This window comes from Aphelocoma coerulescens, chromosome 3, assembly GCF_041296385.1.
Source record: "Aphelocoma coerulescens isolate FSJ_1873_10779 chromosome 3, UR_Acoe_1.0, whole genome shotgun sequence".
NCBI classification, from domain to species: domain Eukaryota; kingdom Metazoa; phylum Chordata; class Aves; order Passeriformes; family Corvidae; genus Aphelocoma; species Aphelocoma coerulescens.
Window position 1 is genome coordinate 104,413,427 of NC_091016.1, and position 25,460 is coordinate 104,438,886.

The window sequence follows — 25,460 nt, forward strand, 5'->3', positions numbered from 1 at the left end:
AACGAGAATTACAGCAAGTTAGATACTATTTTGATCATAATAATCTTCCATTTTTAGCTAATGGAAATGAACGTGTGACTAAAAAGCATTTATTGTTCATTCCTATCCAGCTCTGACATCTCTCACCCACTTCCCCCGGAACAATTTCCCTCATATATTTTACCTCAAAAACTACCCCCGTTCATAAATTGACTGAGAGTTACCACTCATCTTGTTCCTGAACTCACCTAACCTTTTTCTTCACAGGTGAAAATACAATATTAGCTTCACCAGAAGCCATTAATCTTTGTCCAAAAAAGTCAGTAGTACCCATACAGCATCTGACACCAGATAACACAACAGATCATCACAGAAGATATTTACAGTTATTTCATTTGTGACAATAAAGATAAATACTTAGCAGCTCATAGACCAGCAAGTCTCTCTGTTTTCCAGAAAAGAAAGGTTGATCTCAGAAAGAAGCCAAGGAAGGGTCACAATCTGTTACATCTCACAAGGTAAATGCCATCAAAGTGAAACACATCACAGATGGTAAATGTGCCCCAAGGCTTCCTACAAGTCTTTCACATGGCCATGAAATGCTGCTGTCTGCTCCTCAGGTCCTCTTATGCACAAAACTCCTCCTCTCCTTGTATCACCTCGTTCTCCTGTGGCACAGTAAATTCCAGAGAAAACTTTGTAGCCTCTGACTTACAACAGCATTTTTATTACTACCTTACTTCAATATTTGGAGACAAGCAAGGTGGGAAATGACACGCAGAGGGAACCTCCCCTCCACAGCTGCTATCACAGTTGGTTCACATGTGGTCTTAAGTGATCCTTCTAACTGAATAGGTAGAAATTCACATTTATCTCCAGGTATTAGGCTTTTTTCCTTCTTTGGTTACTAATTAAGAATGTAAAATCTCATGGAGAGTTACAGCTTCTTACTTATTATTTCAAATGAGGATGTTCTTGTAAAATTCGTTTATTCCATGTCTCATTAAATAAGTCAACAGTAAAATGTATTTTGGAAAGATTTGGGAGAATGGAGTGAATCTGAGTGGAGGAATAAAAGATCTTCAATTTGTTATAGATCAATTTGTCTCAAAACAATACAACCACCTCCTAATTGAGGCTGAAAAGTGATAAAATTAATTAGCTCATCTCATGCAGAATCTGTTTACTTTCCAGCACAATATGCATATAGGTATTTGATTTGCGATCTGGCTGTAGAAACTGATATGTAGTGTGAATTAGCCCAAAAATGCTTTTTCACTGCAAGCAGAATTATGGTAAAGTCCTATTTCAAATTAGCTAAAGCAATCATGTATTTCTAATACGCAAAGAATAAAGAATATAGCATTGACATTAGTTTTGCTCTATAGGTTTTCTCTTTCCTCAATTCTATTCTCCTCATATTTCTTTTCAGCTTCCTTTCTGTGATTCAGACAAGTAAATGGTTTTATCCTGCGATACAGACATGCACAAAACAAACAGAACATGAATTCTGGCTATTTAAAATAAGTAAATAGATGTAAAATTTACACTTGCTCCTCTTTTATTTCTGTATGGATAAATATATACATATGTATTATATATACACATATACATATACATATGTGTATATATATATACATACATATAAAGCCACATAAGCTCATACAAATATATAAATATAAACATTCATAAAATTCTAAATGCCACATTTTTTTAAGATGTTGTCAATGCTTCATCAATTTATAAATATTTTACAAAATTCACTTTGACATATTCAAACCCCAAAGCATAACATTCATCTGTTTCTCTTACTTTTCAGTCATGATTTATTTCCTATCTGGCAAAACTGATTTATCACCTCTATTATGATCAGGATTATGTCACTTTTTAATACACTAAAACCTTGATTTTTACCAAAGCTAATTTCCTTTTAAGATTTGTCTGAAGCAGTCTATTATAATATACTCCTCCAGGATCTGCATTTAAATTGATTTGTCATTATTTTATATTCCATTGACCTAAGCCTTGTCCTCCTCAAATCTTTTAGTGCCAAGCTCTGCAGCGGGTGTGATGATGTTCAGTTGCAAGGAGGAAGCCAAGTGTGGCAATGACAGGTGCAGAGCCCTTCTGACAAGCAGACCCCTCTGTGTTTCTGATAGCTCTCACCTATGCAGGTGAGTTACTGTGGGTCACAAAGGATATGTGAGCCACACAACAACCACAAAGAATCTCAAAGAGATTCTGGCTGAGCAAGTTAATACTTGTTAATACAAGTTGTCTACTCCTGGTCAGGATCTGGGCTCCCATTCAGGGGTAGAGGCTGAGGTTATGTTACTCCTCATGTAGAGCAGAAATTTTCTTTAGATTTTTCTGTTAATTGCAACCTGCAAGGAGCCTAGTGCCAGCTACTAATAAAAAGGGATATGAACCTCATACTGAGAAAAGAACACTGCTGACTCAGCTGCTATCACGAATTTTCTGCAATTCCCTCATTGACCATTAAGGCATTTTATTCAAGAATAGCCTATCAATAGCCTATTCAAGATGAGCTGATAACCCCGTAAGACACAGGAGAAGAAGCAGAGACCCAGCCACAGCCCTGAGCACTCATCTCCCCAAGTGCTGAGGCCAGCAGAGCCACTAACCTCTTGTATCCACCTGCCTGGTCAGCTTCTCCTTCTGGGAAGAGCTGGGGAACAGCTCACTGAGCAGCACTGGCAGCTTTGGCAGGCAAATGCCTCTTTTACACTTGCAAATGGTCAGTTGCTTGTAAACAGGATCATCTGTCAAGTGAGATGAGGGTACCAATAGCCTAGGCACATCCCTTTCAGAGCATGTGTGCAGCCAGGGTGCTGGTTCCTGTGGCTCTGTAGTCAGTTCTGACGTGGATCACAGCTGCAAAGCTGCATAGGGTATGTTTGTTACCTTGTCCTTGAGTTAAATGGTAAAACAGGGATTCACCACCTTTATCCAAAGAAACAAAAGCTACACTTTTCTGCTAATGATGCTAATAACCTCCTCCCAGGGAATGGGGAAGCAATTTCATTAACAGCTCATAACAACTCCTTTGTATTGAAACAAATCAGTCTTTTTTTGATCCATCTTCTGAACTGTGTTCACTTATGTCATGCGTTGTAAATATTTTGTAATCCCTGTTATTTTCTTTCAGATTTTCTCCAGTTCTTCTCAATTCCTCCAAAACAGGATTTAATACTCTAACCAAAACTCAACAGCATTGAACCAAGTGAAACAAGAACCTCAGTAGCATACAGGACATGTCCCTGCATCCCCAGCATCTGACTTGCCACTTTCTCAGTGGCATCACTGAGTACTCAGCCAGTCAGTGTCACTTTAAGGCATTATGAAACCTTTCTGCTTAGCTCACTTGCTACATTTAGTGTTTGATTGTTTGCCTGAGATTCAGAGGGTAATTTCTGCTGTCTCAGACAGAATGTGGGTGGAAGTGGCTAAGTTGAAGATAGCAAGATTCAGGGAGTCTGTATCCCACCATTGCCCAAACATGACAGTCTGTTTCCTAACACAGGCAGACAAGCACACAAAAAGCATCCTGCCCTGTGCCCCAGACCTGCTGGGATTCATACCTAGGACAGAGACAAACACCATCTGCACCCAAGTCTGTTAGAAGTCCTTAGGCACTTGACACAGAGCAAAATCCAGTGCCCATGGAGATTTCTACTGAGCAGCCTGAGGATGAGCCATGTCTCAGATACACGAGTTTGATTTTTATTGATCTGAAGACTTCTCCCTTCTATGGGTAATTTGTTTTAGCTTGGCTTGCCGTGTCATGTCCAATAATGTGTGCGTGCCACAATTTAAGATTGTGTATACATGGATGATTACACAGCACAATAATTTGTTAAGCCACACTAATTTAATGATATGCTAATACATTCACTATTAGATTTCCTCTTTCCTTAAGAGCATGTGATTTAGCATGTGTTGATTTAGCATCAGGTTGACTCTCCTTTAGCTTGCGATCACATTTTCTTTGCTCTACTTTTTCTCAAAAGAATATTCTGTCACATCTGAGCACAGCATTTGGTATAGAATTCAGTATAGCATTTTTCGTTTTTTATTCACTGAATTACATCACAGTGAATTTAGAAAGCACTCCTGTTTTCTTGGTTTCACTGTGAATTTTGATCATATCTTCTACAGAGCCTGTAACCATTCCCAGGTCAATGAATGTAATACTCCCAGGTCAATGATGATTTTTTTAGTAAATCATCAAAGTTTTCAATGAAATTGCTGAATAGTACTGAGAGCAGGTTAGATTTTTCTCCCTCGCACACTTCAAAAGGCCTTCAGATTTCACAAAAGGTCAAACATATATGTATATTTAAAATAATATTTTTAGCTGCATCAGTTTTAATTTTACAAAAAATTCAGACAACATTTTCCTAGTTTTATATGAAAATGGTACACTGGAACTGAATCAAAAGCCCAATGAAGTGAAGATCTATCACAGCCTACTGTTTTTACCTAATTCCTTAGGCCATTCATCCTGTTAAAGAGGAAAATTAAATTGGCTGACATGATAGGATGGTGGCAAACCAGTGCTGCCTAGTTTTTATCACTATGTTATTCTCTAGCTACTTATAAATTGCTCGTTTAGGAAGTCATGGCAGAATCTGTGCAGGGATTGTGTTAGGGCTGCAATAGGTTATGTAAGGTACTTGTCTACATTTCAAAATTTTCACACTTCAGCTGTGCTGCTACAGTTAAAACAATAACAGCCTTCCACAAACCCACTGTCAGTGTCAGTGCAGTTCAGCTGGAATAAATATGTTAATTCCAGAGCATGTACTCTACACCTGATTATTTGGTTCAGTAATTGAAATAAAGTATGTCACATCTATGCCCCAGCTTTACTTGACCTTACTAGTTCATCAGTGATGCCTGTCCTCATCTATATGGCTATGACTATAATATGAAGGCTGACAGTCAACCATCTGTGAAGCTGTTGTACAAGAAACAGCTCACTCATTAGTCCTGAGATCCTTTCCAGATTGCATAAAGGATCAGCCTATTTTAGGGAACTCATGAAGGCTAAGAGAGTTAAGAGGTTACTGAAATTTTGGCTAGAATTAATCAAGGCCTTAGTTCTGATATAGCGGTACAGAACACGGTGAGTGATGCTCCGTGTCATAACATCCGGTGTTAGGAGATAGACAAAAACAACCACTAAGCTGCTCTAACAACCTCTCCCTAAATTTCATTCTCATTAAAACTGCTGACATATAGCTGGAAAGTTTTGAGCCTTCCACAACAGGTATTAAAGATGAAAATTCCTTCATAGAAGCAATGAACCATCAGAGCATCGATGTTGAATTTTATTGGTCTTGCTGTCAAGCAAGCCTTTCACAGCCTCTTTGTACACTACCTGTCCATGATGTGCCTAGCACCAGTCATTATATCAGGAGATGTCATCTTCCACCTTCAGCTGGCTCAGGACATCAAAATTCATCATCTCTGTGTTAAATTTGCAAACAAACATCTTTCTTGAGCTCAATCCCTTTTTGGGAAGACGTCCCTGAGGGTATCTTCCACTTCATTATCCCTTCTTTTTCTGATGGCTGCAAAACAAATGGCAACTGATGGGATGCTGGGATGCTGCTCTTCATTTTAATTAATAGCATCTCACTTTTCCCATCAGTTTCTCTCCTGTGTCTGCCTCTCTGTTGTTTCTTATCTATTGGTTGGGCTATAAACTCATCATGGTAAGGGAAAATTTTCAGTTTGTAAATGTACACTGTTCAAATGTACAAGTGGTCTGTAGTTAGAGCTTCTAAGTGTTACAATAGTATATATAATAAATGAGCAATAAAAATCTAATGATTCAAGCAATTAGGCCCTTTTCTATGCCAAATAAATTCATATTTTCATATTATTTCTGATACCTCCTTTGTTTAGACACATCTTTGTTTCGTGCCTATCATGGCTTTTGTCTAATCAAGAAACGTGGCAAAGTATTCATCAAATTTTCTGCTGAGTTGCTAAAGCCATTCCCAGAAGGAGACTTGTCTGCCCTGCAAGGAGCTGAAAACTGTGAAGTACGCTAGAAGCTCCTTTTGGTTATTCTGTTGCAAACAGTAAAAACACACAGAGAGATGCTTCAGGATTCACCTTGTCAAAACAAATCCATTCAGTTACTTCTGCCCTCTAATGACTGCTTACAAGTTAATTCAGTTTGGAGTTTTTTAAAAGCAAAAGAGACTAGTTTTCTTTCTGTTAGTGATACACAATGTTCTCACTCAAAATCAGTAGATGACACATACCTATAGTATTAATGACTATAAATCAAAACACTTCGATGGAATGGCATAGCTTATTCCCTTATTTGCTATTTTCCATCAGATTTTATATGTGTCTTCCTTTGAGTTCAGCTAAAATCCGATCAAAATTGTTTTTATAATTGATCTCCTAACACTCCAAAGGCTATGTCTAAAGTAATAATTTCGTGTTGTCTACAAACTGTCTAGTTGGAAATGTCAGATTTAACTAATGCAAAATTTAAAATATAATAAAGAGTGTACTCTATTTTTTCTCAAAAAATTTAATTGCAGAATTATTTACAAGAGATGAACATAAACAATACATAAACCAATTGAAAGAGGCAGCTTCATAAAAGAGCCATGGGGCAAAATAGTGAAGCACATTTTCTTACAATCAGCTGGAGGTGAGTAGAGAACCATGAAAAAAGAATAACTCAATAATAAAACAATTTTCAAATATGTCTTCAAAGTAACAAATAACATTCTGGTAAAGAAGATATTACTGAGAAGCAAGAAATTATTGTAGCAATGAAACAACATACTGTACATTCAATTTAGGTATCCTGCATGCTACTAAATAGAATTTATCAAAAGAACCATAAAAGCATGAGAAAGAGAATTACATAAAATAGTTTAATTCTAATGAAGTGTAGCTTTATACAGATGGTGAATATTTGGCACTCAGTTCATCCTCATTGTTGATATGATTTCTTATGTATATATATATTTATATATATTTATATATACTTTTAATGATAACTAAACAGCTAGTTTCCTGGTTCTAACATTCCTTGAAGTTCTATAGGAGGCATTTAATTTAGTCCTTAGGCCACACTTGATTATTTTGGCATGTCCATGGTAAATGAAAGTATGAGTTTTGTCTCTGTACAGAAAATCCTGCACAGTCATAGTGGCTTTTCTTCAGGAAAGAACAGTTCTAGAGCATATAAGCCAGGCTACTTGAAAGGGAATTTTATTTCAGTCAGGAAATTAATATATAAATGGAACTAAATAATACATACATGCTGAGCCCTTTTAAAATGAGATGGCCATACTATTAAACCTCCAAAGGGTAAACCAAAGCATGGATATGAGCATGTGGATTCCATGGGTAATTATAAACAAAGCTGGCATTTCTTTGTGAGGACTCTCTTCAGAGACTTGAACCTACTACCGAGCCCTCTGCATGACTATGACCTACCTGAAAGGAAAAATGAGCTCCTACAAAGTCATGGCACACTTGCTACCTTGAACGGAGAGTCCTTCCTACCTCAGACTTGCTGAGTCAGATATTGATCTGAATTATATTGATTCAGATTTGATATTTCTCTCTGGTTTCAGTTTCTGAGCATTGATTCTAATACAACCGGGATAAGAACTTTGCCTGGAGCTCTGCAATAATCCATCTCACAAATAAGAAACTTGTATGACAGTGAAGCTTTAGGAAGGGGAAATAGTATGTTGAATGAAAGAATGGCAAGGTAAGGAGAAGAAAATTCCTCACTAATGGGCTGTGTTTCTGAATAATGACTATATATTCAAATAAGCCTCCCCCTCATTTATGTTTAGGTGAAAATATTCATGGTTTTGTACCTAGAGAAGTAAAAAATCCTGTCCAACAAAACCAATTTAGAAAAATAACATTTTGGCCTTAATAAAATATAGAATTAAATTGCCAGCTGCTGAAAACTGTTCGGTGTTTCCTCAGTTAAAGAGCAAGCCATGTAGACAGACTAATTTACCTTAACTACAATCTGACTTCAAAAATCTGGTTCTCTTCTGGCAATGAAGGGTAATGTGAGAAAAGCTGGGTGTGGAAAGGTAGAGCAGGGAACTTGCAGTCTTCTTCTGTGATCATCTTTTATGAAATGCAATATGCATATGAGAAAAGATCTGGAATACTGTTTTTAGATACAGAATCATAGAATTGTTTATGTTGGAAAAGATATTCAGTAATGAATGCCATGACCTCTTTCAGCTATTGGAATTTTATTTCATTAAGAGGAGCTGAATCAGCCTACATTTGCTTGCCAAATTTTCTTTTGGGCAATGTTCCATTTCAATTTTGGTTTTATATTTGCTGTTCTGAACAGCCTATTATGTAGTTAAATAGCTACAGCATTATGCCATAGAGGTATCTGCATCTCAGAGATAAATTAAGCAATTTCTGTGGCTACAGAGGGCTTAATTCCTGACAGGACTGTGTATGCATATGAGTATGCCATAAAACATCTGTTCCTGAAAGATGGTCCCCGGAGGTGAACATGGTGAATAGCTGCTGATGGGCCATGGGGCTGCAGTAGGCAGTGAACCTGCCACAGCTGTCAGTGTTGAGGATGAGCTGCAAGAAAGTGGCACAACCTACAGGAATGTGAGTGTTGCCTGTGGTTCCTGGGTCCGGTTGTCCGGAACCATGACAGTGAAAAATCATTGTGTGTATATATAGATATATGTATATATCCTCTTTCTGTTCTGTGCAGTATGAAATGGTGGCCTCTCATCTGCTGATCCTGTCCATGCAGAGAGAGGCCCCCATTGCTCTGCCATAAAAGAACCCTTACGGTTAGGGCTGAGTCTCACTAAAGAGCAGCTGCCCAAACCAAAGCACAATCATCATGCCTAAGTCCTGTGCCCCATGTCATCCCTCATGTTAGCTGTGCTGGAGGGCAGACTAGGGGAGAGAACAGGGCGCTTGGGAATGCTGCTCGTGCAGCAAGTACCCCGGATGGATCTCTCCCGCTAAGAAAGCGGGGGAAAATGCACTTGCGAAGGGGAGACTTGCCAAGATTCCTGACCAAGAGGGCTCAGCGGTAGGTGCCATCAGTTCCCATGCCTGGCACCAGCCAGGAGTCTCCTCTGGCACCCTCCCAGGGAGCTCCTCCACTGCAGGGACCTCACTGCCATCGTCAGGAGCAGAAAGGCAGAGATTGTTCTGGAAGGTTAATTTGATGCTCATCACTCCCTGCCTACTCCCTGGAGGGATGGTATGAGCACTGATTGCCCTCATCTCTGCTTTGCTCTGGTCTTCCTCCTGGTTCAGCAAGTCTTTGCATCTCCTTCAGCACAGGCTCAGACTGTGAGGTCCCAGATGCTGGAAGGGTGCTGTGGAAGGAAACTCCCCAGCAGCATGGGCACAGGTGGGAGAACCGCCCACATCCTGCCATGCTGGGTTACCTGTCCCAGCTGCAGCCCAGCCTGGAGTTGGTGTGTTGGCTAATAAAGTGCTTGGAGATCCTTCTGGATGAAAGGCACTGTATAAGTGTGGGTGTCAACCTGTCATACACCAGGAAGCACCTCTCTAGACATTAAGGGGTCTGTTGATATTCCTCACCTCGAGCGCAGTGGGCGGGTGGTATCCCTGCATCATAAGATGCTCTAGGAACAGTAATGGGAGTAAGGTTGCTTCATGATTCATTTAAGTTCTCTTACACTGAGGCTCTGGTTTCACAGGTTTTCAGTGCACACAGTTTGACACCTGGAGCTACCAAACCAGCTTCAGACCTCAAATCAGCATGCACAAACCAGCACTTGATGGGCCAGCCTCTGGTGTGCCCCTGCCACTGGTGCCAACACTGAAATGCTGAGGAGGACATCAAACCCACCAACTGGGCAGGGCAGGCTCAAGGCTTTGAGTGCAAAAGGCTGAGCTGGGCTGATGTGGAGGCCTGCTGCTCTGGGCAAGGGGCCAGGGGGGACCTGCATGGAGAGGGCCTGGGATAGAATGGTGGCACTGCCTGAGGTGCCATGGGGCCAGGAACCTCTCAAGGGCACTGCTTCTGCAGGACACGAGGAGGCTGCGGGCCCTGTGTGACACACCCGGCCACGTGTGACACTCCATCACGTAGCAGTTACTTGCAATATCACCCAATGACCAAACATACCTTGACTATATACTAGATGCAGTGCTGAGGAAGTAGAGTACTAATTTACTGATACAGCAAGACATGGGCTTATTTTGAAACAAATAATTTCCATTATATGAAATATATGTTATATCTATCTATATATATGAAATTCACACACTTTCCTATGCACGCTTTAATTCCTTCCTGATTGATCTCAAATCTAATATAGTGTCAAGGTTTAAGCATGAATTAAAATATCGTTTTTTTGGTATTAAACTGTACAATGTTGTTCATGTTTGCATTCTGCCAAGGGCCGTTCTAATCAGGTGGACATGAAATAATAAACCACTTCATAATGTACTTCACCAAATTACAAAGAATTTTGAATCTAAAAAGACATACAAAGCAAAAATAAGTATGGCAAATATCAACAATTTCACCATTCAGGCCTTTTTCCTTATTTAAATTTTCTGAATTCTGTTTATTATACTTGTGTTTTACAGGCAATGACTAAATGAACAGAGACTTTCTATAATTTTAATGTGTTAAAATACATATTAGTCCAGTTAATATTTAATTAAACACTAGACCATTTTGCTATATTCAGCTGTTCTGGGTGGGTCTATACCATGAACTCTCAAAGGAGAAAGCATTCTAGTTCCTATCTTTATGTTTATTTATGTTCCTCCTATGTTGGTTTTGTAACTGACTTTTATTTTTGTGATGTGGGGTCAGATTACAATTGATCTGGTTTTATGCTTATTAAGATACAGTGTTTGTCATGTCAGAGACTGAGGCAATCTGACTTTGATTTATTTGTGACACAAATATGGTAAGCATAATGTTATCTTTCTAAACTAACCAGATGTACAATATGTAAATTTAAATGGCTTACTTGCCTTAAAAGATATAATGTTACTGGTACAATAATTTAATATACTGCACTTCAAAATGTAATGTGCACTGATAATATATTGTCAGATTTGTTGGTAGGCATCTAGTTTACTTTTGATTTTTTATGATTTTTTTTGGTAGGGTTTTTTTTTGTTGTTTTTTTGTTTGTTTGAACAAGGTGGAATGAACAGAAATAACAGGTTTATAAATCTTCTATTGAGCATTTTCTTATAATGGCATAGGAAATGTAGAACACTGACTCCTCCAAGTCAGAATTATTAGGCCAGCTGGGATCTCAGTTTGTCTGTAATCTGTTGGGTTTATAATTTCTCTTCATAAAGTCTGATTCCTGGCAGGATCAGGTACAGCTTGTCTTAATCGCATGACCTGTTGCTGCAGGCAGGAGGGTTCAAGCGAGTAAGGCAAGTGTGATTCCTCCTGGAAGTGTACAGGAAATCAGATAAAATGTATCAGCTGCCATATGTATATATGTGTACAGGTGTGTGTGTCTCTATTTCAAATTTCTTCAATCTAGGAAAAATACTGGCTTTGGTTTTGTGTGGATATTCTAATTAGCAGCTTCACTTTAAGATATCAGATATTAATATTAAGATATTTCAAGACAAAAGATGCCAGTGTTTGCATGTACTTTTGTATTTAAAATAGTACAACAAATATAGGAAGTAGCATCAATATTGTACACTACCTAGGATTAACTCTTTCCTTAATAGAAAATGCCTTGAAAACACAAGGGATGGGAATATATGTTTTCATCTGTAGAAGAATATTTCAGGGATTTATTCTTTTTTATTCCATTTTTTTTCTTTTTTTTTTCTTTTTTTTTTTTTTTTTTCATTCTTCAAGGATATACATTCGTCTTGGTTTTTGCTTCAAATATAGTTTAAGGCTATTTGGTAAAGTATATACCAGATACCAGGCTCAATTTACAGGGGTGTCTTCTCACAGAAACTTCTCAAAACTTCATCTCTAAAGATATGTACCTTGAAGCCAAGCATGCTTTATCAGCTGTCCAAAGACAGAACTCATGCTTAATACCACACGCTGTAGGAAAAAGAGAAGGAAACAAACAAACAAACAAAAGAAAACAGATTTGAAGCAATGTCAGATCTGCATAACCTACGGTACTTCATGTTTTCAGTCATCCATCAGGCCGCAGGGTGTGTGGGATTTGGATTTAAAGTGCTCAACAGGTGAAGAACCAAAGTGCTCGAGTGTAATTAAATAGTTGTTCTGCCTATGGCTAAATACATTGCATTTGTTAAAGCAGGTAAACAGGGAATGTGATAACTGGGGCTGTCTTTCTCACGTGATTCTCACTGTTTTGACCTAAACTTGTGTTCAGTAGGATTCAAACCTTGGAATTGGGGGCTGCAGGTTACTCATTTTATTGCGTCTTCACCTGAAGACTTCTAAGTGCTGGATTGCTTGGTTGGCTCTGGAAGGTAGGTGAAGTGGAATAATTCTGTCTTAATTTGTTTTAAGTGAAAGCCTCTTAACTGTGGTAGCTACCACTTCTCTCTTCTGACAATGTGAGGCTTGAAAATATATTATTTTCCTTATATTCCATGGCTGGAAATCACTTATCTCTTGAGTCATGGTTTTTTTCTATGTCTGAAGCAAGCAAGAACCTTATTCTTGCCATAAATGATACTGCATAGAAAAATAGTTCTAAAAAAAAATACAACTGTAAACCACAGTTCACCTTTACCTTAACATAACCATTTAAACTTATATATACTTACCACTCACATTCATATTTCTTAAACTGTTTACAACATCACAACTGGCATTTTAAACAAGCAAGATTTTTTTGTTCTCAAGGATACCCTGGAAACTCAATTGTTCTAACAATTTGAGAGTTTGAAATAGTACATGTAGCACAGCTCTTGAAATGAAAGAGAGAAGGTTTATAAAATAAATATTAACATGTAAAAGAAGTGTTAAAAATGCAATGAGTGGTCCAAAGGAGCAAGTATAACTTTTTCTTTACTCATCTTACTACAGAAGATCTAACTTTTTAAGGCTTCCGTTTTCCTTTCACCCATCGCTCAAGTCCTCTTGCATTACAATTTTGCTTAGGTTTCAGAGTGTCGTTATACTGCTAACAGAAAACGTTTCTTAGTGGACATTCCCACCATCACCAGACTTGTATGCTTCTTGGTTTCTGATGAACTTTGGAGTTCTAGTGGCTGGATATCCCTGTTCATCTCCAGAAACTTGAATGAGATGAGAGGCCTAGTGTTATTTTGCAGTAACAAAGATGAGAAGAGTGGCAGAGCGCATGGGTAAATATGTTAGCTGGATTCTAGGAAAAGAAACTGGAGGTCAAGGAGATAAATGGGTCCTTTCTTTCCTGCTCTTTACATTTGTAGCACCTTCTACTTGGATTAGCTAATGCCTCTAGTGAATGGTGAGATGCACCCATTTATAGTTTGTTATTCTTATCCCTAATTATCACACTTTTTATAAAAATATAAATAACAAAAAGTAAGCTGGGTTCCATCTCAAGAGGTGTTTCTTGTTGTCCTCTGAGAATATATTGGATAAGTCAGGTCTTGACAAGCCCTATCCATTGTAGCTGATTGTAAGTCAGACAATAAATACAAAAAAGAAGTCATTCTTGCGGTGAGCTCAGCAAATTCTGAGGAAATCAAAAGCATTCCACTGTGCTTATGGCACAAAGAACACAACAGCAAGGGCATATTTAGTGGAGAGAATGAGACAAAAATTACCAGGTAAGTGACAAACTGTACAAGCATTTTGTTTAAAAAAGGAACTCTGCAGCATTCTGTCTTTAAAGCCGGGTTTGAGCCTCTGGGATATAGATCTCAATGCTGTCTGCACGCTCTGTGGCTGAATTCTGCCGGAAGGAGGCTGCTCGCTTGGCAGCCATCAGCCGTCTTCTAGCTTCTTGTCGTTGTCTGTCAGGTAGGTCCAGAGATTTTTCTCTTGTGATAGGGAATTTTCCTTTTGGGGGCTTCTTTGGTACAGGAGGAGGAATCTTTCTTTCTTCCTGCAAAAGGGCGTTAAAACTACGTGTGAGCTGCATGCAAAAGGTACTTGTCAGCAGAGCATGCACATCAAAGACATGAAATGCAAAATACTGATTACATACATCAAGCATGCTCAATTTGTGCTTGCCCATCAGCTGACTAATGGATTACATGAACAGCTATCCACACTAGGAACACTGACAAAGCCCTTTTATTTGACAACCATTATGCATTCTGCGGTCCTGTGCCTGAAAAAAGACTGGGCTTCCTTCCACTGTCCTCGCAGGTATCGGCACATGCAATCTGCACACCTCACTTTCATATGGATTTGTTTAATTTTAGCTGACACATTATTACACTCATTATAAACAGAAACACACACTGTCTCTCCAATAGGAATTCAGCGCATCTGTGTGGTCTGATCAAGTGAAAAGACTCTCTAAGATTACCAGGACAGGATTTTTGATTAAATTAATCATACTGAGTTTAGCCTCAGCTGGATATGAGATAGCAGCTGTGTATACATGTCTATTAGTTTAGTCTCCTCCAGGAATTCCTATATGGAAACATTCAAGCGCCAACCAGAGAGAGAACATAGGGCTAATTGTTCTGCTTGCAAGCCTGGGCCATTTTAAAGAAAATTATTCTGAAGAATTATCAAATTATAAAGTGAAAGTCAGTAGATTTTGTTACCAAAGTAGCTGTAAATTTCTCTGCAGGTGTTAAATCAAGAATTGTTTTGAAGTATGAAATGGATATTTTACTCCATTTAGAGACCACGAAGTATCATGTGAGGGCCTATAATCAAGGCATTGTACACCAATTTAGCTTAGAAGAGATGGACCTCTAGAGGTGATTTCATACAATCCCCATTCAAAGTGCTCTTGAAATTAGATGCAACTTTGAAGTTAAATCAGATTTTTAAACTTTCATGTTTAATACTGGACTGCATAGCCCTGAAGATGAAGACTCCACAGCTTCATTTGTATATGTATGGTTATTATGATAGATCTGGTTATTATAATAGATCTTTTTGCTATATGATTTCTTAAGGTAATGGTAATAGTGCAGAGTATGGGCTGTTCCTTATGGAGAACACAGTTAATTTGATGCACAGCAGGATTCAAATAATACAAAAATTGAACTGATACACCTATGGTTTACAGATTCTTCTTTTTTTTTGTTTTTTGGGGGTTTTTTAAAGCTAATTCTGAGTCTACTACCAAAATGCAATAGCCACAACTAAAAACTAAGGCTATTTAAAAACATAGTTCTACATTAAACAGGAACAGTGCCCCAGCCCAAGATGCTATTCCCTGTGATAACCAGTTCTGCCTGTCTTTATTTTCTCTATTTCCTGTTTTCAAACACGAACATAAAGGCTCCATTCCTATCATCCGATCTTAATTTTTTTTTCCACTTTTAGTTTTTTCCCTCTTAGGAATATCACTGTTGCTGTCACTATAATAATTTCTTACTTCCAGTTGTCACTAGTAAGCAAGAGTTGCAAACTCACCATCCACCAACCCGTTGGCTGAAAATTAAAATCCAAGAGGAGCATGAAGAAATGAAAAAGTTGTCAAAATGCCTCCTAATTCCTCCCAAACCAAACAAGTATTCACCTGAGGCCAACAGTACTGACTCAAACCAAATGCTGTTTTCATCTGACTGATACAATAATCAGCAAGGATAGTGGGATAATCAAGGTAAGGGATGAAGTTCTAGAGAGGGGAAAGGCAGTTTCATAATTACACTGCTTTTATGGGCAATTTGCCACCTTTGGTTTGTAAGCATAGTGTGGGGCATCTCCCAAATGGTGGAGTTGCAGGGCAGAGGTGTGTGCAGTTTTCCAGTAGCACTTAGTCCCCCAAAAGTTTGTGGGCTGAGCTTTAGTATGACCTACACTATGTTTTGTCACATGCTTTTACCTCATTCCTGGTCTATTATCATTTGTGTCATGCAGGCAGGGTTAAACACTGCAGTGTTCAGGTTTGAGCTGCCCCAAATTTAGCAGAGATCTGAATTTACCTTGTTTAAATTCTTGAGCTATTGTCTTCAGTCTGAATTAATAAGAACATATTTCTGTTCTAGCCTCTAGAATGTGAGTCAAATAATTTGGACAAAAGCATCATGGAGTAAACTAGCTTAGCAAAATCCATTTTATTTATTATATAATTCAGCTCAACAAAGTTAAAAAAGAAAAACCTCCTCATATCTGATGAAAGTTTCCATGTAAAAATTGGGCCATGCCAATTAAATACTTTGCAGGGTTAGAAACCTATCATGTTTCACTATTGTATTTAACACAAGGAGACTGCAGAACTACAAATGGGGAGTAAATGGTATTGTCCATGGTCTTCTTACCTTCCTTTCAGGTGATTCTATTATTTTCCATTCATTGAGTTTCAACTGGTGCAGTTCATCAAACTTCATGCTGACATCTTCAATTGAGAGCTGCAATAAGTCCCAGAAACCTGCAAGGTCCTGGGAAGTTGGTCTCGGCATGGCACTCGGGTCCTGTAGTGCACAAAGGAGAGAACGTGAGTACTCCAGGAGGCTTTCAGTGGTGTGCACTGAGGCAGGAAGGGCATCGAGCCAGATTTCATTGCTGCAGCACTGCTCAGTGCTGAGGCTCTGTGTGCTCTGCAGCTGGGAGCTGTGACTGGAAAGCTGTGCCTCCTACACAACCCAAACATGAATGAGTTGGATGTCACACGCGAGCTTTCTTGAATTTGCGGCATGGGAAGTTCCTTAGCACCATATGCTGTGCTGACCTGCATTTCTAAAAAGGAACAAGCTGACAGCCTCTGTCTGCTGATTATTAAAGGCAAGGGGAACGTGGTTTGTATTGCAGCCAGCCTGAAGTCTTTCTGGTTAAAAATTACATTCACGATAGCTGATTAAGACAAAACAATGCCACAAAGACATTGTCAGCTTATGCTGAATTTGATGTTTACATTGTCTTGCATTTTCAAATGTATACATGAAGTATGAAATTTTGATGGGATGCCTGGATTTTGTTCTCCAGAGAGTTGAATCACACTCAGGAGCTGGGAAGGCACTACCACCAGGTGCTGCAATCAAGAGGCTCTATGTGCATAAGACTTAATGGAGCAAACATTGGTGGTAACAATTAGCAAGATGACCCTCTATGTGGTAATTAACCTGATGCCAGTGCTGGATAAAAATTGTATTATAAGGTGGTATGCAGACTCTTAACTTTATGCTCTCTGAGCACTGGTACTGGTTCAAGAAAAGAGCTTTGTCACTTTATTGAAATAGGGCTTAATTGGTAAACATGTCTGTGAAGGTAATGAAGAAATGCCTTTTCCTTCCAGGACAGGAGGAAGCCATTATGATGGTCTAAAGAATGGAGCTGGGAGAGAGGTAGTCAAAACCATGTCAAATAGACTCTGGATCTCTCCCTTCCTGGACAAAAGCTAGTTTGCTATGTTAATAACACTGCTGTTATGGCAGGCTCTGTTCCCCACCTTTTACAAATTAGTGGTTGAAGGCATTTTATATTTAAACACAACCCCTCAGTTGTCTAGAAACTGGGAGATAAGTCAGCATTGCTATTGAATTCCTCCCTTGAATCACACATTTCTAAGGCTTTTAAACTAGTAATTGCTTCTCAAACTTGGGTTTACAGATGCCACTGTGGGAGATGAGTGCCTGGAACTGGGCATGACAACATGTAGTGTCACCCATACCTAGACCCTTGTTGGAATCTGGGCCAAGAACAATTTAGAAGTCTTCTTCACTTGAAGAAAGTCTCCTTTTAATAAGGAGCTTCAGGGATTTAAGATAATTGGCCATATAGACTATGAGAGACTTCTGGGAAACATTACAACTCCAGATTAGTGTTTACTGAAAACTACTTCATTGGGTGGATCCCAATTTTTAACAAAACAATTTAAAATTTATGTCAGTTGTGTTACTTACTCTGCAGAGGTCAACATTTCAGGCTTTAGGAACTGAGTCCCTGTGTGAAATTCATAAGGACAGTCCCACAGCAGTCTGTCTTATCTTGTAATTTGTTGTCTCCTGACTGATCTCCTCAGTCACTCTCCCCAGTTTCCTCTAACCAGCCAGAAAATGATGCCACTCATTGCAAGGCATTCTGAATCACGGCTAATTGCTGTTCTGTGCTTTTGTGTGCCCCACTCTGCTCATGGTGTTTGTGAAGACCATGGCCTCCAGCACGACTCTTGCAGAGGGCTGTGCCGTGTGTGGTCTGGACACAAGAGGGCTGCCTGCTGCTTCTTACACATCCACAGTTCATGAATAAATGCTGGCACAAGTGAGAACTATTACAGCTAACTAAGTTTTGAAAACACTGGCTTAAACCTGCTTCTTCTTGGAAAGGGCTCATGTATTTGTATCTTACTTGGAATTCGCAGCCTTCCTTCTGACGGAGGCCTAAAGCAAGCAAAAAGTTCCTAGCTGGTGCTCAAGCTGCTCTGTTTTAGCCTGCAACCATGACACACAAGCTGAGCAGGATCTCTACTGACTAGAGAGCATGGAGGAGGACACTTCAAAGACAAAAAAAGGGTGTTACAAAACCAAATGTGAATAATGCAGAAGGGACTAGTTATTAATCAGTAATGTTTTTGCTAAGTAGTCAGTGGGAACAGTATACTTGTAAGAGATAGCCAGCCAGATTCATAAAAAAAAAACTTCATTGAAGCTTACATTTCTGTGAATTTACCCTAAGTGAGAGTCTTTGATAAGACCTCCTAACACAGAGCGTAATCAAATGTGCTGTTTGAAGTTCCCATGACCCTTTAGAAAAGTCCGTAGGCGAGCTTCCTGGTTAAATTTCAGTTTGACTAAGTATATTCCTCTTAAACCCTTGTTGCATTTTGAACTGGCAAAAGTAGATGCTGTTTTCCTGTGTCCTACATTTATGCTTATAGATGCTGAGCACTGTCAGAGAAACTGCCGTGTGGCAGCCCTGTATGTGCTGGATGCTTTCGAGAGAGGGAATGCACAGCTAGGAGCACTCCTGTGGGGCACTGAGCTGCTGCCTTAGGAGCCTATGGAAAGCCTAGTGTAGGTATGCACTAAGTGACTATTCAGCAACAAGTTCTATCATTATGTATAGGAAGAAAAGCCTCCAAACATGAATGACCTAAAGACAGTTTTGCAGTTGCTGCTTTCTTCAGAGCCCATTACTGATTTAATGGAAGTGAAGGATATTCAGAGCCTAAACCTTGAGAGTGGGGTAATGCTGCTGTTACGGAGTTCAGAGGTTTATTTTCCAAAAGGGAAAAAGAGAAGTAAAATCTTGCCAGCTTTTTGGTTGTGTTGTCTACAAAGCTGTAGATTTCTCCTTGTGCTCCTATTGCTTTTGCAGTAATGAATTGTTCTCACTCCCAAACAGCTGATGGCTGTGCTGAGCAGGAGCTGCACTTGCTATTACAGTAATGCTCTCAAGCACAAGTGCTAGGCCCACTTGAAGATAAATGAAGTGGAGTGGAGGTTATGCTCTCCAAATCTTAGTTTGCATAGCTTAATCAATCAGGTAGTGGAGGGCATTTTTAAATTTGCAGTGAGAAACTTTCAGACAATGATGAAAATTTTCTCCTTTTGGTATGAAACAAATTACTAGATAGGAAGCACACATGATGTAATTGATAATACAGATGTGGTCAATTCTTGCTTGTCTGACTTTGTATGTTTCCTCTGTTATTCTGTAACAGCTATTAAAATTCTTGTTCTGACAGGACTTTTGAAGAGGATAATCAGATTCTTTCCTAATGAGGACCATATATCTTATTATTTTCTATCAGAAGGTATGACATTTTCAGCATTATTTTCTCAGTATTATTTCATTGCAATTTCAGGTATTCTGAATGTTTAACTTTATGGATGGAAAGTAGCAAGTGGGTCTTTGCAGAATGGATGCTCTGCCTTGGAAGTTATGTGACAAATGCCAGTGAGCAAAGAAAAGTATCTACACAGATGTATAGGTTACGTCTGCTGTCATGCACACAACAGAATTCAGTACTTTCAATATATGAGGTGTAGGGACAGTCAGAAGGAAAAGGTACACTTGATATTTGAGAGAGACAAAGAAAGGTGTACCACCAGCTGTAGCTAGAAGAATTACGTTCTCCTATTGATTAGTATCATCTTGCCACAACGTTTGTATCACTGATGGCTGCTGTCATATTAATGAAGATAACATTTAGAATTGAATTAGCCTCTAATGAACTTCCAGAACAATAGCAGTAACTCTCATAAGTAATATAGTGTATCTGTTCCTTTAGCCCCCGGACATCTTATATATAATTGGCAGTGCAAATTATCCAACCCAATTTTATGAACATTATAGATGTCTCATTTCCATGATCAGTCCTATTTTCAGGTAGGTAGAAAGCTGGATCATGTATTCTCCACTATTCTATTTTACTCTTTTCCACTGATTGTAATGTGAAAATTTCCCCTTTCTTACCTGAAATATAGTTACTATATTAGGGTATTGCAAAAATAAGCCATAATATTATGCCTCAGAAAACTCGCATTTGTTCCCTTCTCATTTTCTTTAATAAGGACAGCAAAAAGAGAAAAGCAAAACATAATCAGACTGAGATTACTGAAATTAGATATTTGCTTAAAAAAATCCACTAACATCATACTTAAGGATTAAGTTAAAAAAAAAGGGAGAAGTAAATATGGGACATGAAAATAACATTTCAGAATGCTACTGCTTGGGTAGACTACATTTGTTTTTGTTGTTTTTGAATTAAAATATTAAATTCTAGAATTTAAAGTGACAATTTGTGGACTATTATGGATGACTAACCTTAAGCTCTTCAAGAACAGCCAGGCAAAGTGACTTACCAGATTTTGTTGACAAAGCCAATAAAATTGCTGGAATTTCTGAGACATGAGGAGCTGAGCACTTCCAACAGCACTTCGGATCTTACCTAGGACTAAACATACAGACAGATTATTACCAATAAATGTTTTTTGACAGTAAATACAATATCCAGCTCAAAAATATGCAGCTGAAAATCCTGTTTATTTTAAAAGGGAGGTAAATATTTGGTTTTGTTGCTTGTGATTATACACATAAAATATTTTTTAAAAAGACTGAGGTATAGGAAAGCTCAGTGGCGCCTTATCATTTGGCAATAATGAGTGAATAATAAATGATATATTAATAAGTCAAAACAGCTTAGACTTTACTTGCTTAAGGAAGTAGCAAAGACTATGGGACTATAATTCCTGAAGTGGGCATCAATCCATTCATGTTTTTCAAAACACTCTTAAATTTCAAAGTAAATGACACCTCTCCTGTTCACATTTGCTCATGTAAATTGATAGCTGTTGAAATTGTCTTGCCTCCAGAACCAGCTGGATGCCTGTTCCTTCTGATGTCAAAGGCACATGTACCTTAGATTATATCCTGTGGTTCTGCAATTGCAAATTACTTCACTCACTGTTGTGTGGAGGATCCCTGGGTGAGCTCTCTTTATCTGCTCTGAGGGTAAAGTTATTACATTCAACTGTAATATAACATATTCCTACCATAAGGATTAGATCCTCACAGGAATTACATCTCTGAGACCTAGGAATTACAGGTTATCTGCCCAGGAAAATATCCAAAGTCCTCAGCACACGACAAAGTGGGACACAAGCAGGACTTTGCAGGATCAGCCCCATGGATGTGTTGGTATTTCCTCACTGTCCGTGTACATGCCCTTACAGGATGCACTGGGGGAAGGGACCAAACTCATTTTACTTGACTTTGCTTCCAAGAGTCATCTGTCAAAATTAAAATTTTTGAATGCTTTATAATCAGTGATCTGAGCTCAGCAGCTCAGCCATGTTAGGCACTTATTTTAGGTGAACTGAATTTCCTCCTGGAGATGCCTCTGTCTTTCTATTGACAGTAGTGCCTAAGGGGATTGGCTTATCCCTAGGAAACTAACTAATCCTGACTCCCACATTTGCTGGGATAAATACCACACTTTGCTAGGTAGCACCATGCTTTTCTATACCTTCCTACATATCTTTTCCTACACTTCCTTTCTGCCACATCCATCTCTATGATGAAAAAGCAACATTTTAAGAAGTATTATAAGCTGTGGTCTCAATGAAAACTTTATTTTACCTGGAGAATTTCCAGATCTTTAAATAATGTTAAAGATATATAGAGGTGGGGTAGACAGGAATTACTCTGATATATTTTACTTCAGTTTGGAGAAACCAAGTTTGATAATTCAAGCAGGATGGTGAGCATGGAATAAAGCTACAGTAGTATAGCACAACTGATCTGCAGCCCATGATATAGGAAACATTAAACTATAGCAGGGATAAACATCTTGTTAGTTAGAATAAGTACAGGAGATCATGTGAAAACAGTACTTTGGTAGCAGTTTTTACATTTTAATTCTGCTTTCTCTAGACCAGTGAAACATCTGTTTACCTACAAGTAGCAGCAAGAGATAATTTGAAAGTTTTGGGCTCCAGTTAAAATCTCAGTAACTTTCAAGGCATGTGTTAATATATAGAGCTTTGGTTCTCAAACTCCATTCCTTTTTCTGTTGGAAAAACAGTACAGCTGTTAAACTAAATTAAACAGCAATATACATAATTCATCAGTCCTGTGTAACATCCATTGTGAAAGGGTTAAGTGGTTCAGGGCTGCATGAGTAATTCACTGGGGTTTGTTTTTGTTCTGTTGGCCAAATGAAATAAAGCATTTTAATTGGTTTGGGGTTTTTGATCACCAAGCACCTCACTTTCCTCTACAGTGTTATTGGCATGCAGAAAGGAATATTTTGAGTGTTAAAACCTGAACAAACATACCAAAACATAAATAAAAAAGAAATGTTTCATTTGATCTGACACAAATTGCTTTAATTTGGTTTTCAGCATTTTAAATAAAGGCAATAACTTTAGTGACAAACAGCCTTGTATCCTCCTTTTTCCTCTCGGTGATCTGTAGCACAGAACATTAGACAGACTCCCAGTGTGGGGTCAGAGGTCCTCCTCTTCTAGGATGAGGAATTGTGCTGTAGCAGGTCCCTGACATCACCTATTCCATGCTATGTTCAATGATTCACTGGGCAAAAAAAGGGTGAGGATGGTTCCATGGGCTGATGGTTGTATTGCTTGTCTCTAGTGAGTAAATTTCAGTTTTAGTTTCCTCTGCTAAATTTTACAGTTCATAACTCAGATACATAGTCTGAGTAAGGGGCATTGGTTTTAGCTCTTCTGCAGAAATGTAGATCCTGACAGAATCTATAAATGTCTGACATTTTCTAGTGAATCTCAGTTACCCAAACCCACATATTAAATAAACATTAATTTAATCTTCATCATCAGAAAGCATCATGTCAACAAGCATTAGTGATTTAAAGCCCAGTCAGACTGGTCAAGACTTAGGCATTGGCAACGTAGCATTTTGGTGGGATACACATTTGTCAGGGATATAAGACTGTGATGGTTGCATGTGCCACTGAGTCACAGTGCTGAATACACATGTATAATTACAGCCCTAGCATTTACTAAAGATCTAACTCTATTTCCATTTTAATAAGTAAATCAGACATAATAAAACACAGAGGTTAGAATCCCTCATATTCATGCTATTCTGCCTTGCTGTAATTAAATTAAAGTATTAAAACACTTCAAGTCATAATCTTTAGCACAATATTAATAGACATCCAAAGCCTTGTTATTAATTTCATGCATTGGGGAATTATTCTGATGAGTGCAGATTGATTATCTCCATGAAAGAATGATGAATGTTAGAGACTGGAGAGATTGAGATGTTTGGTGATGACTAGAAGATTTTTCTTGTAAATAAATGATGATAAAATCCACCAATACACATAAATAGACATAATCTTCATATAATCCATATACCTCCTTTGATTAAGATAATGTTGTATTTGCCCAAATGTCAGGAAAGGGTCACACAACGTTAATTCTGCTCCCTGAAGCATATGAAGCACTCGATTTTTGTTTTGTGGTCCTGTATGACTTCAGCTGTGAAGATATATAAAACCCTGACCTTGACATCAGTAAAAGCAGACTAAGGATTTACACCCTGGTTAGAGATTGTGTAAATTGCACAATTAACACAATGGTATCTCTTCCCCTGTATGCATGGAATTGCTTGAGAAATTCTACAAAACCTTGTAATCAAAAATTATTTCATATCACAAAGGTAGAGAGGGAAAAGTTAGGTCTATATTGATGAAATTGATTATAATCTGGTGCTGTAATTCTGATCTTGACAGGTTAAAAGCTTTACTCAATTGTGCTACTGCTGCACCAGCAGTGAGAAACTACTAACAATCAATCTGCTTCTGGCATTCATTACTGTTTATTTAAATGACATGTTTTAATTTAAATTTTCATTCCATTTGATCATTCAATTTTCCCCTTATATTTGTAAATAAATTACTCCACAAACAATCTGAGAAAATATGCCTGGAAAAAATATTGAAACTGGCATTTAGTTCACCCTCCTAACTCAAAGTAGGGCATCATGTTTGTCTCATCTCTATACCTAAATTACTACTCTTCAGAAATATCTTTTTCACTATCAACAGAGCATGTTGACATGATGACACAAAAATAAATATATATAATGTTCAGATAGCATTTTAGGACAACACGGCCCCCAGCTGGAAGTGCTCTGGAGGGTAATGGGACCCTTGTTCACCAACTGGGACTTGCTGCAAATTTGCTTTTTACCTCAACAAAGCTAAGTTCAAAAAGGAGAAAATTTCAACAGAACAATACAAATGCTAGGAGAAATTCTTGGATGCCACACTGTAGGACTTCACAGACTGTTTTGCTACAGTTATGACATTCTTTAGTCATTCACAACACTCCAACTGGAAATTTCAATAGTTCCTGAAGGATGGGTTTGTGAAAAGCATTAGAAAATTATGTCAGTAATTTCTCTTTGGTTAAAGGATAACCTGTATTTGGTCAAACACCTAAGAAAGCTTTTATGGATAATTAATTCATGAATATACTAAAATCAATTGGTTGTGAGGGTTTTGTGTTGATTTTTATTCCCCTAAAATTATGGGAGATTTTACTCTGTGTTTTCTATTGATATTCAGCCCTATTAGTAAAACCTTTGCTTTACTAAGAACTGTGAAAATATCAGCTAGAGGATTAGCAAGGAATGGTCCAGTATCCATGGAATTAAAGGGAATGGAAGAGAAAGGTGACCTCCTACTCTAACACCTTTATTTTTTTCTCCCACTAGAGATCACTTTACTGCTATGCCAGCAGAGCTCCTAACCACAATGCAGAAGATACCAGCAGAACAACCTTTCTGCTGGCATAGTTTTTCCTATAGTTAATTTTTGCACCTATCTAAGGATTTTTATGTGAGAGTAAACTCTGTGGAGCTGTTCTCCATAATGAAGTATGCTAGTGGCCAAGCATGT

General features: G+C 38.3%; 1 protein-coding gene across 1 annotated transcript in view; it reads right to left on the reverse strand.

The window, feature by feature from the left end:
• Nucleotides 1–13,829: 13,829 nt before the first annotated feature.
• Nucleotides 13,830–25,460, reverse strand: part of DLGAP2 (DLG associated protein 2) — a 304,303-nt gene continuing 292,672 nt past the window's right edge. Inside the window, exons 12-15 of the mRNA XM_069011493.1 lie at nucleotides 20,878–20,969; nucleotides 16,393–16,545; nucleotides 15,545–15,562; nucleotides 13,830–14,048 (exon numbers count right to left, since the gene is read on the reverse strand). Of these exons, the coding sequence (XP_068867594.1) occupies nucleotides 13,830–14,048; nucleotides 15,545–15,562; nucleotides 16,393–16,545; nucleotides 20,878–20,969 (482 nt within the window). The remainder of the gene's footprint in view (nucleotides 14,049–15,544; nucleotides 15,563–16,392; nucleotides 16,546–20,877; nucleotides 20,970–25,460) is intronic.